The sequence below is a fragment of the Leptosomus discolor genome, chromosome 5, assembly GCF_034619465.1.
Source record: "Leptosomus discolor isolate bLepDis1 chromosome 5, bLepDis1.hap2, whole genome shotgun sequence".
NCBI lineage: Eukaryota > Metazoa > Chordata > Aves > Leptosomiformes > Leptosomidae > Leptosomus > Leptosomus discolor.
The window spans coordinates 69,221,362-69,233,580 of record NC_141395.1 but is presented as its reverse complement, the minus strand read 5'-3'; the positions used below and the strand labels follow the sequence as shown (position 1 = coordinate 69,233,580).

The 12,219-nt window shown below is 44.8% G+C and overlaps 1 protein-coding gene across 1 annotated transcript in view; it reads left to right on the top strand.

Moving 5' to 3' along the window:
- Positions 1–9,528, top strand: part of ATAD2 (ATPase family AAA domain containing 2) — a 36,387-nt gene extending 26,859 nt beyond the window's left edge. The window contains exons 22-28 of the mRNA XM_086466218.1: positions 1,224–1,383; positions 1,737–1,859; positions 1,957–2,106; positions 3,279–3,677; positions 5,202–5,326; positions 7,677–7,805; positions 9,428–9,528. Of these exons, the coding sequence (XP_086322344.1) occupies positions 1,224–1,383; positions 1,737–1,859; positions 1,957–2,106; positions 3,279–3,677; positions 5,202–5,326; positions 7,677–7,805; positions 9,428–9,469 (1,128 nt within the window). The 3' untranslated portion in view covers positions 9,470–9,528. The remainder of the gene's footprint in view (positions 1–1,223; positions 1,384–1,736; positions 1,860–1,956; positions 2,107–3,278; positions 3,678–5,201; positions 5,327–7,676; positions 7,806–9,427) is intronic.
- The last annotated feature ends 2,691 nt before the right edge of the window (positions 9,529–12,219 follow it).

Sequence of the window (12,219 nt, the reverse complement as noted above, 5' to 3'; positions counted from 1 at the left end):
AAGTGAAATGAATACCACTCTGGGTGTCTGTTCCCTTCTCTGCCCCACACGTGCTTCTTTTTTTCCCTCTTGTAGTCTGTCTCTTCAAAGCCAGTTGAAATAGCTCTTCTATTTCCAAGAAACGGGTCAATTTCTGCTTCTTTGGATGTGTCATAAATATTTGGGGGTTTTAAGAAGTCCTTTATTTGACTTTATGAAAATAATTGATTTTGGTAGATACTATGTTAAATCTCTGAGCACGTGTATTTCATTAGCAAAGCCTTTGACACTGTCTCCCACAACATTCTCCTAGAGAAGCTGGCGGCTCATGGCTTAGACAGGTTTACTCTGCGCTGGGTAAAAAACTGGCTGCATGGCCAAGCACAGAGAGTTGTGGAGAATGGAGTTCAATCCAGGGGGCAGCCGGTCACAAGCGGTGTTCCCCAGAGCTCAGTTTTGGGGCTGGTCTTGTTTAATGTCTTTATTGATGATCTGGATGGGGGGATTGAGTGCTCCTTCAGTAAGTTTGCAGATGACACTAAATTGGGTGGGAGCGTTGATCTGCTCGAGGGTAGGAAGGCTCTGCAGAGGGATCTGGCCAGGCTGTATTGATGGGCTGAGCCCAGCAGTGTGCCCAGGTGGCCAAGGCGGCCAACAGCATCCTGGCCTGTATCAGAAACAGTGTGGCCAGCAGGAGCAGGGAGGTGATCGTGCCCCTGTACTCGGCACTGGTGAGGCCGCACCTCGAATCCTGTGTGCAGTGTTGGGCCCCTCACGGCAAGAAGGACATTGAGGTGCTGGAGCGTGTCCAGAGAAGGGCCATGAAGCTGGTGAAGGGTCTGGAGAACAGGTCTGATGAGGAGCGGCTGAGGGGACTGGGGTTGTTCAGTCTGCAGAAGAGGAGGCTGAGGGGAGACCTTATGGTTCTCTACAACTACCTGAGTGGAGGCTGTAGTGAGGTGTGGGGTTGGTCTCTTCTCCCAAGTAACAAGCGATAGGAGGAGAGGAAATGGGCTCAAGTTGTGCCAGGGGAGGTTTAGATTGGACATTAGGAAAAATTTCTTTCCCGAAGGAGTGGTCCAACATTGGACCAGGCTGCCCAGGGAAGTGGTGGAGTCACCATCCCTGAAGGTGTTCAAAACACGTGTAGATGTGACACTTCAGGACATGGTGGTGTTGGTTTGATGGTTGGACTTGATAATCTTCGAGGTCTATTCCAACCTTAATGATTCTGTGATTTGTAGGTACCTGATTATGCCACAGTTATTAAACAGCCCATGGACCTTTCAGCAGTTCTCTCTAAGATTGACTTGCACCAGTACCTAACTGCAAGAGACTTTCTGAAAGACATTGATCTGATCTGTAACAATGCTTTGGAGTACAACCCAGATAAAGATCCTGGAGGTGAGGATGTGTTTTCATTCCTAATTTGGAAAAAATTAAAATGTACAAATTGATAAATGTTGTCTGTGGACAGTAGACTTGGGATTCAGTCATTTTAAACATCCACAGAGAGCATTTCTTGCCAAGTGGTAAATTTTGTAGCATTAAACGACTTGGGCATGAAATTGTGATAAAAGTATTGATCAGTAACTAGTGCTTTTGCTTTAATCATTAACTTTTATATTGTTATGCTGAAAATATTCGCTGAGATTACCTACCTACAAAAAGAGCAAAATCTTTCTAAGTAATCAAAAAAAGGATTTAATTTTTCATTGGCTGGTAGAAAATACTCAGTTCTGACTGCAAAATTTCAGATCGTCTTATTAGACACCGAGCTTGCATGTTGAGAGATACTGCATATGCCATAGTGAGGGAAGAAATAGATGAAGAATTTGAACAACACTGTGAAGAAATTCAGGAATCTCGTAAGGAAAGAGGTATGTTTTTTTGACGCTAAAGCTTTTAAGACTTCTGCCAGTATTTGTAACCAACAATGCAAGACACAATTCTTTGCTATCTGCTCTTTATTGCAAGGTTGCAGCTCTTCAAAGTATGCTCCATCTTACTACCATGTAATGCCAAAGCAGAACTCTGTTCCTGGATGTAAGACAACGGACCTAAAGTGTAATGAAAACCTGAACATGCCAGCAGCGCCTGTAGACGCCAGTACACCCTATTCTAGAGGCAAGTTGCATTTTATTCAGACCTTCTTGGGGAAGGTGCTGAAGTCACTGATACCTTCTCTGTTCTTGTGACATGACAGGTTTCTGTGATTCCTGGTTCTTCATGCCAGAGGCATTACATTTTTTAATTTGCTTCAAAATGGGAGATAAATCCAGAGGTCATTCATTCAATATGGTGGTTATGAAGTTCAGGTATGGTGGCTGGTTTCCATTGTAAGACACTGGCCTTGATGGCCCAACTGACAGTTAATGGCTCCTCAATTGCTACCTCTTGAAGTCAAAAATTGTACATGGCAGTTTCTGAATACTCCACCAGTTTGTAGTTATATGAAACAGTGTTTTTCCCTTCCCTGCCCCCAAACGCTAAACTCCCTGCTGCCTCTTACTGTGATTTCCAATTGCAGGAGGAAAGGGAGAAAAAACAGGGGAGCAATAAGAATAGATATGTAAAGGAAAGATCCTTATTTCCTCACTTTCCCTGTGAAAAGGACATGAAAGAACAAAGGGACTTGGGCTTCTTTCAGTTAAAATGCATGATATAGTGCAAAGTTTCCTAGTCTCAGTGGCACGACTGGGAATTTTGCCATTCACTTCACCCATGGGCTTTGTGCAGTACTCCATGGGAGTCTTCTGGAAGGCAAAAATGCAAAGTTTGTTTTCCACAGAGTTAACTGAATCAGAAAACAGATGAGGTCTAAGTCTTCACGGACAATTTTTTCTCCAGCAAATATTCCCTTAAAATTGTCTCTTAGCTCTGCCCAGCAGGGGTTTAGCTTCTGAAGTTTACAGCTTTATCACAGAAGGGCTCATCTCCAAACGCTTTTTATGTTGTTCATCTGCATTAGTTCACATGGCAAGACAGCAAGTGACTTCACCTAATAATCTTGCTTTGCAGTAATACTTCCTGTCTAAAGTAAGAATCTTCTGCTGATAACATCTTGATGCTGATGGTTTTGTGAATGAAATCCTGTAGCTGGCTTTTTTAAATCTAATAGCAAATTGACCTCGTTAACTTGCAACTCTTTCTCTAGACACATGTAGGGAGACAGACAATGGTACTTGAGCTCCTTTGATCATTTTCCTTGTAAGTCAAGGAAGATGAGGTTGCTGCATTTTGAAGGAAGAACTCGTTTGGTAATGTTTTGGATTACTTTTTCTGGTATCTCTTTGTAGATCAGTTAAAAAGAAAACGCAGAAGGAACAGAGGGTCTTCAGACAGCAGAACAAAGAGGAGGCGTTTTCAGTTCAATAAAGAGAATAAAGTTCCTGAAGACCAAAATGAAGTAGAGAGCGATGAAGAGTCTCCAGAAAAACATCTTTCTAACACGGAGCGCGCTGAAGTTGAGTCCACACAGGATTGTTCTGTGGAAGAGAATGAAAACATACTTCAGGAACGACAGAAGAATGGGAATGGAAACAAATCTGGGACAGAAAATGAGCGAGTTCTGCTTGTGACTAAATCTGCTTCTAGAAAGAAGAGTGTCGTGGTTCCTGAACATTCAGACGTAAGAAGGGAGAGTGAAATGCTGGACTGCCAAATAGCAGGAAGTTCTGAAGATGGAGATTCAAATGGTAAGGGAAAGGTCAAACAGGTCCAGTAGCTGCTTTTTCTTCCTGAGGAGGATTACTCTATTTATTAGGTTTGAGTCGTCTTTAATTCCATTCTGTTGTCTCTCTCTAAAATCAGCACGCAGTGTTTCTTGGTAATGATGCTGCCCCTCTAGTTGTGATAGCCAAACTCACGTTTTTCTGCAGCTGATGGTATTTGGATTCTGAAGTTTGTTTTTCAGATGGCACCTAATTGAAAAACAATTGTTGACTTTCTTTTATTGTACGAGTATCTTCCCAGTAATGAGCAGAGTAAGTTAAAAAGCTGTACTTCAAGCAGCATGGACCCAGAGTCACATGTGGAATAGAAGACTTGTGTCCTAATGTTTGCAATGTGAGATGAGTTTCGTCACCTAAATGGCTTTGGAGTTTTACCATGCAGTGCTGTACTGGCAATGAGACTGTATTTTTTTTTCCCTGTTTTTACCCTGCTTTTTTCTTTAGTGCTTTTTTTCTGCTTGAGGGTAGGAAGGCTCTGCAGAGGGATCTGGACAGGCGGGCTGGATGTGCTGAGGCCAGTTGTACGAGGTTCAACAAGGCCAAGTGCCAGGTCCTGCACTTGGGTCACAACAACCCCGTGGAGTGCTACAGGCTTGGGGATGAGTGGCTGGAAAGGTGCCCGGCAGAAAAGAACCTGGGGGTGCTGGTCGACAGCTGGCTGAACATGAGCCAGCAGTGTGCCCAGGTGGCCAAGGCGGCCAACAGCATCCTGGCCTGTATCAGAAACAGTGTGGCCAGCAGGAGCAGGGAGGTGATCGTGCCCCTGTACTCGGCACTGGTGAGGCCGCACCTCGAATCCTGTGTGCAGTGTTGGGCCCCTCACGGCAAGAAGGACATTGAGGTGCTGGAGCATGTCCAGAGAAGGGCCATGAAGCTGGTGATGGGTCTGGAGAACAGGTCTGATGAGGAGCGGCTGAGGGACCTGGGGTTGTTCAGTCTGCAGAAGAGGAGACTGAGGGGAGACCTTATGGCTCTCTACAACCACCTAAGAGGAGGCTGTAGCGAGGTGTGGGGTTGGTCTCTTCTCCCAAGTAACAAGCGATAGGACAAGAGGAAATAGCCTCAAGTTGCACCAAGGGAGGTTTAGATTAGACATTAGGAAAAAGTTCTTTATTTGTTGTGAAACATTGGACCAGGCTGCCCAGGGAAGTAGTGGAGTCACTGTCCCTGGAGGTGTTCAAAACACATGTAGATGTGGCACTTTGGGACATGGTTTAGTGGGCATGGTGGTGTTGGGTTGATGGTTGGACTTGATGATCTTCGAGGTCTATTCCTACCTTAATGATTCTGTGATTCTGAGTTCTTAATTTTTATGGACTGGTCACTTTTCCCAGAAAGAAAGTAGAAGTCAAGTATTTCTCAGTGAAAAAACGGTAACAGTTCTGCCTCTGTTGCAGAGGGAGACTGTATTCCAGGTACAGGATAATTCCTTGATACTGTATTCCAGATAAACAGAAATCCTGACTGAAGACATTTGTGTCATTCCAGATTCGTGGGTACACTGTAGGACTCATGCGAGACATTCCCTGGTGGAAGAGCAACAGGGGATCTGTGTTGAGAAAGCAATGGAAATTCCCACAGAGACAGTGACTGTGGATTACCATGAGCTCAAAGTAAGTCTAATTGCCATTTTGTTGATACTGAAGTAGGACGTTTTCTTACTACATGTACAATTGTAAATTAAGTCCGTTGTTAACCAATGCCAGTGAAAACAATATATAGGAAGGATATACAGCCTGTGAAATAAGTTAACCCGTAATGGATTATGACTGTTGTGTTTCCACACCTGGTGGTGTGGAATTTTAGCAGACTGTGTTCTCTTTCTAATTTTTCATTTAAAAGGGCTTGTTGAATTTTAAAACGGCCCACTAACAACCTGCTAGTGCTGCTGGTTATTAATGTCTTAATAGTTTTCATGATGGATTTGGGGCATTTGTTTTGGTTTGGTTTTCGCATGTTTTCATTTATTAGGAACCTGAGAAGGACCTTTATTTCTAGCATTTATGACTTTAAACCTGAAGTTAGCAGGTTGACATAAAGCTCGTCATGGATATATGACTAATACCTACTTTTCTGAAATTCTTTCAAAACCCAGCAATAAGAGTTTTGCATTCATTCAGTTACGGTGTTACAAGGGTTTTCCAGTTCCCTCATAGGAGAGAAGTTTCTCTCCTCTGCTACAGTTGGGGAAAGGGTTAAAAATGGGCCTAGGTGCAGGGGGTAAAAGAGGTTCCTTTGCATGCATTGGAGAGGAGGACCTGATCTTCAGGGGATGTGGCACTGAGGAAAATGAGGAAGACTGCTAGGTTGGAGTCCCGGAAGTTGACCAATGCAGAGGAGGGCTGCTGTTTACCTGCCAGGAGAAAGGGAGTATTACATGGATGTTCCCCCCTGCGCAGAGAGAATGCGACCAGAAAGGAATGGCCTTTGGTGAAGGGGCTTGTTAACACAATTTCTGTAACTTCTTTAAGCTGTGACCTAACTGGTAGAGGTGAAACGAACTTTTTAAAGCTGGCTTCCTAAGGAAGCAGATTTCAGGGAGTTTTGTTGTTCATGTCTGCCTGTGTCTGTAGTGAAGCCACATGAGTTTTTTACAGAGTCGGGGTGCTTTACAGCATGTGCTCCAAAGTTACTGCCCACTGGAGAAATGGTACAGTGCAGCCCTTATGTATGTTGCAGCACTGAGGAGACTTACAGTCATGAAACGTGTCTTTTGAAACACCAGTTTCAATAACATGGGTGCCATTGGAGCTAGCTGCTCATACCAGCGAGCCTCTTTGGAACTCACTGCAGTGAATAGGCGAGGTGAACATCCAAAATGTAGCTGCTTGGTTTTGTTTGGGGTTTTTGTGTGTTCATTTGTTTATTTGCTTGGTAGTAGGCCCAGAACTTGATGAACATCTATAGAAGAGCACGCGGCAGCAATTAGAAATAATTTCACACAGGATGGGAGAGAAGCGTATGGGCAACATCCTACCTTTTCTGCTTGCAGCAGCTGAAAGCACACTGTGTGGGGTTTGTGCGTCTCGTCTGCATACTGTACAGAATGGAGTTGAGGGGAACACTCAAATTTTGTGCTAAGTGATCCGAGGGAGGCAGAGTTGGGCGGGCAGTTGTGAGGCAGTAATCTTTTCAGTTGGTATGGCTGCCCTCTTAAGCCGCACCTTCATAGCCTCACGCAACACGCAGCCGCTGAACTGCCCCAGCAGTGGCAGAGGGTGGTGCCGCCAGCTTGTTAGTGTTGCTTTCCCAGAGATGATCACATTCACATCTTGGGTAACAGAAAGGGCTGTGTGAGAGAGAGATCAGTCGTCTGCTGGAGGCAGAGTCACTCTGCTGGTTTACCCACTCCTCAGTTTGAAGGCAGGAGCTAACTGCTCTAACTTGGCTTCCTGATCTGCTTCAGACACTTGAGCACTGTGTTCTGCCAGCAGAGCTGTCGGCACGGTACACGTTCAGCTAACGGGTAAAGGGCAGCACCTAAGGATGCTCCCGTGTCCAGCGGGCACAGCTGTGTCCAGAAGGTCTGTAGCCTGGCTTCCAAAGAGCTGGTTTATGGTGCCCTGCGTTGCAGCAACAGTTTCTCCAATGAAACGCCACAGTGGCTTTGCTGTGGCAGCAACTGTAGGACAAAGTGGATTGTGTCGTTCCCTGCTGTTCTGGAAGCACTTGATTTGCAATTACGATCGTTGGTATGATAGATTGATTAGGAATAGAATATTGTCTGAAAGTTAAGCCTGCCTTTTCTCTGAAGTATGAAAAATTAACTTATTTTCTCCAGCGAAACCTTGTGAGATATTTAGTCTGTTCTCTGAAGTGTCACTCATCTTTTATTTAACACTATAAGACAGTAGGATGTCACTTGGGTTGTATTGTTACTGTTCAGCTTCTGAAAACATAAAGAGCTATGCAAAGGATCTTGCACTATTCTAAACTTGTATTTTCCATTTTTTTTTTCTTCAGCAACTGCTGCATTTTGTCACTGTGACAACTAAGAAATTCAATATATTTCACTTGGAAAAACTGTATGCTCTTCTGAGTCAGTGCATTTACAAACACCGGGAAGATTATGACAAAACCGAATTAGTAAAGGTAAATGTTTTTTTTTTTTTTGTCTTCTAACACTTTCTATCACTGTTACGCGTGTGTGTGTCATGGATGTGTGTGTGTGTCATGGATGTGTGTGTGTGTCATGGATGTGTGTGTGTGTCATGGATGTGTGTGTGTGTCATGGATGTGTGTGTGTGTCATGGATGTGTGTGTGTGTCATGGATGTGTGTGTGCACGCACTCTGGACATGGTGCTCATTTAGCATTACTCCTTACTGCTTAGTTGCCTGTGTTAACAAGGCCTTTTCATTTCAGTCGGGAAGACATTTATCCATATTGCAAAACCCTTGTTATATTTGGCATAATTGTTGGCAGTTTCAGCAGGAAAAGGCTGGAACTTGAAGACAATGGGTCCACCCACACAGCCCTCTCAAAGCAGTTAACCTCAGTCTGTCAACAGTCCTTCTCCAGAACCTTTGAGGGGTGGGGGCTGTGAAAGGAGGGTGTTTTCCTCAGCCTGTCGCTTCCTCTTTCTCCCCTTACAGGCAGTTAGCTATGGCTAATACTTTGGGCAGTAGTTGTTCTGTTCTGGAAAAGAAACTAAGTGTGAAACATAACAAGAGTTGGAGAGTTTTCTCTACTCTCTCACCGTCATCTCTTAACTAGCACGGCTCGAGCATCTTTACTTTGACATACGGGGACATTTCCACCTATGCCAGTTTAATGCTAATGAGTCAAATTCTCTGACTGTAAGAGAGGGTTTCTGAGATGGGGGAACTCAGCAGAAATCTTCCAGAGGCACCTGTGGTCCCAGTCAGGCATTCCCAGTATTGAGTCAATTTGGATAGACTGAATATTCAGTCTTCAGGTTCAAGATCCTTGAATCCAGTTGGCTTTGAGATGCTTGTGCCTGAGAACAGATAAAATTCTTGACGCTTCTCCATCTGCCTTAAAAAGAGGAAACCTCTTATTTTCATCCCTGCTCATCTGGATCTCCCACATCTGATAAAGAATTGGAACAGATGCTCTGTTCTGATTGTGCAACAGTGAGGATTATTTGGATTCAGGAAAGCCATTCCTGAAAAACGCACCCTTCTCTCATCCAGTATAATGACAGGTTTGAGCATGAGAAGGATTTATTTATGTTATTTCAGGGCTTGTGAGCTTTTGTGACTGAACTTTTAATGCTTCAATTAAAAGGGACTCGATCTCTTTGTTCTCTGCTTCTGCCTTTAGCTTTAACAAAAATCTATCTCCTATTCAGTGACTGTGCAAGTCAGTCAGGAGCAAGCTCTCCTGTATGGAGAGAGAGACTTCAACAAGTAATTATTCAGAGTGCAGAAAATAACATTTCCAGCTTTTAGTTGTGGCTTTTCAGGAACTATCTCCCCTTTCTAAGTGTTGAAACCACTGGCGAGACAGACCCATGGTCTCTTGCTCCAGACTCGTACCGTGTCTCTAGCCCACTCTGTTTTGGATGCGTAAGGATGGGCGTGAAGCTGCTGGGTACGGAAAGACATTGTGATGGTGGTAGCACACGTATTTGCTAAACATTACTGACAGTTGTATGTACGTACAGACTCTTCATTCTTTTTATGAAGGAATAAACAGGGCTTTTAAGCTTTTATTCATGCTGACAGCTAGTTTGTCTTTTTTTCTTCTTAGGAAATGAAGAAAGAAATTGCAGCCTTCAGTTATGCTATGTGATACTTGACTTCAGCGTACTGGACTTCTCTGTGTTCTTTTAATTGCATGCTGTTATCTGGGCATAATTCAATCAAATTCTATGTATATATTTATACATATATTAAACAAATATATCTTAAAATTTATTAAGAAAGCTCAAATAATGTCTGTAACTGCTTTTATTTGATATTTTTGTCCTATATATATATATTTTTATGTGACATGCTGCTGTAGTTGCCTTTGGGAACGCTGCAGATCTGAACATCTCCCCGATAATTCCAGTACCTGTCTTCAAAAGAAACTGATCAAAAATTTATGAAAAATAAATCCTTTCGAAACCTCTTAATGCAGGTCAGAGCTTTTTTTTTTTTTTTTTTTTTTTTTTTAATTACCTGATAGCACTTCACATGGTTTTCATAGAATCAACAACCTAAATAAAGTATGTGGGAGACACACTCCTTCCACAAACATGAGAACTTTTGCTATGGCATGTTTTTGCCTGTCAAAAAAAAAAACCAGCTTGAAACTAAAGCAAGATGTACTGCTGTAACTTTCTAAGGTAAAGTTTGGTCTTGCTTCTAATAATGACAAACCTCTTGATACTGGAGAAGAGCATTTTAATATAAATCGTTAGGTGGCTTGTAGTTGAATAAACTTGTAAATAGTTTTCTAGTTACCTGGAGAGAATTCTGTTTATTACATAAAAGTGAATATATTGTTGGTGACAAACATATTTAACTAAAAGCAAAGCAATACCCTGTTTTGAAGATGTATGCCTCTTCAAACCAGCAGAAAAAATTTCTCTCAGTTAATTTGACAAAAGAGTTATTTTTAAAAAAATCAATAAGAAGATAGGCAAAGTTTACTTTTATATGAATAAAATTTTCTATCAGTTGCCATAAAACACGTGGCACAATAATTACTGTTGTGTTATGTCACCTCCTATACACGTCTGGCGATTAGCGAGTGCCTAACTGTGCAATCCCTCTCTGTGTGTTTGGTTTCTTATTGATCTTTTACTTTTCTTTTTGTTGTTTCTTTCTAATGTGTGTGTCCAGACATTTGTGTACTATGCAGCATTTTTTCCTCTATCTGTCTTGTTTGGATGGATATTAATAAAAAATGAATCACTTTTTTGGTGGGGGTTTGTCTGCTCTGTTTTAATCACAGAATAATTTTGATCATTAACAACCTTACACTTCAAAAACAGCACAAGTCTTAAGACTTTAAAATAAGAACCGTATGCGAGCAGCTTAGCCTACTCGTGGTGTATTGGTTATACAGGAAAGGCAAGCACAGGAGTAAGAAAAAATATATTGAAAATCTACATTTCAATGTAATACATTACCTTGGAAATGTAATAAAAGGAATTAACGTCATTTTTCCTTAACATGATCTCCACCTTGGCTGCTGTCACTGACTTTTGATGGGCCTGTGAGGGCCGTTTATGGACCGACTGCATACCGACTGTGTTCCCTGAGATGAGAGACTGGAAAAGGAACAGGAGTGACTGGGTGAACATGAGGAACCAGAAACATCTCCGGGGTCAAAACTTTTGCTTTTCAAAGCTGTGATCAGACTCCTTCCAGTCACTAATCTCGACAAGATACTGTACTTAGACAGGATTTTTTAAAAAATTATAGTTGTGTAAATCTTGATCTTCCATGGCTGATGGTTAACTGTTAACTCCTAATGGTTAACTCCCAATGGTTCCCACCAGCCACATCATTTTCTTTCTCAGGGAAACAATTGTATTTTAGTGTCTAAACCAAAATGGCAGAGAGGAAAGCAATAGTATATAGAAACGCAACGTTTTTGAAAAGTATGCAGTGGGAGTTAAAACTAAGTACTAAAATACCTAGGTATGCACTGAAAGAAGAGGTCCCCTTTCTCCAAGTTCTGTTACTGAACCAAAAAAAAAGGAAGGGGCGGGCGTTGTGGGGGGTTTTCCCTCAGAGGCGTTTCTTCTGTGCTCCCTCGCCCCCGGTTTGTGGCTCTGGATCCTGCAGCAATGTCCCCCCCTCAAGGGCATCTCGGGGCGCCTGAGGGAAACGGGGCTGGCGACGACGCTGCCGTTAAAACCCGCCTGGGTGCGTAGCGGGAGGGTCTAGCGCGGAGCCGAAGTTTGTCGGTGGAGGAGCGGGCTGTGAGGGCGCCGCTGCCACCCGGCAGCTCCCGGCCTGTCGCCTCCGCTTCCCCCCGCCACAGCCGCCGCGCGCCGGCAGCTCGCCTGGCCGAAGAGCGAGGAGGCGGCGGTAGTTCTCGGGCTGCGGCGCCCCGGCAACCCCCCGCGTTCGGCCGCTGCCTCGGTGGGGCCGGGCCGGCCTCCAGCTGGTGTCCGCCGCCTGACGGGCGGGGCGGCGGCGGAGCGGCTCCGCCCCCGCTCCCTGCCAGGGAGGCTGAGGCACCGGCCGCCGCTGCCCGGCCTCCCCGCGCACCCGCCCCGGGGCAGCGAGGCGCCGGGAGGATGCGAGTGGGTGCTGCGGGCGGTGGCGAGGCGAGGGCCCGGGCGGCCGGCGGCGTTGGGAGTTCCCGGCTCACCCGCCGCCCCCCCGCCCCAAAAGAAGTGCAGTAGTTTGTGAAACGCAAGATGGCGGCGCGGCCGTGAGCGAAGGCGGCGGGCAGGCGGGCGGCGCGGGCGAGGGCTGAGGGGGCGAGGCGGAGCGGCGCCGTCAGGTAGGGGCTCGCGTCTCCCGCCGCCTCTGGCGCGGGCGGAGAGGGGGCTCTCGGCGCCGGGAGGCGGCAGGGCGACCCCCGCCCCCCCCCTCCCC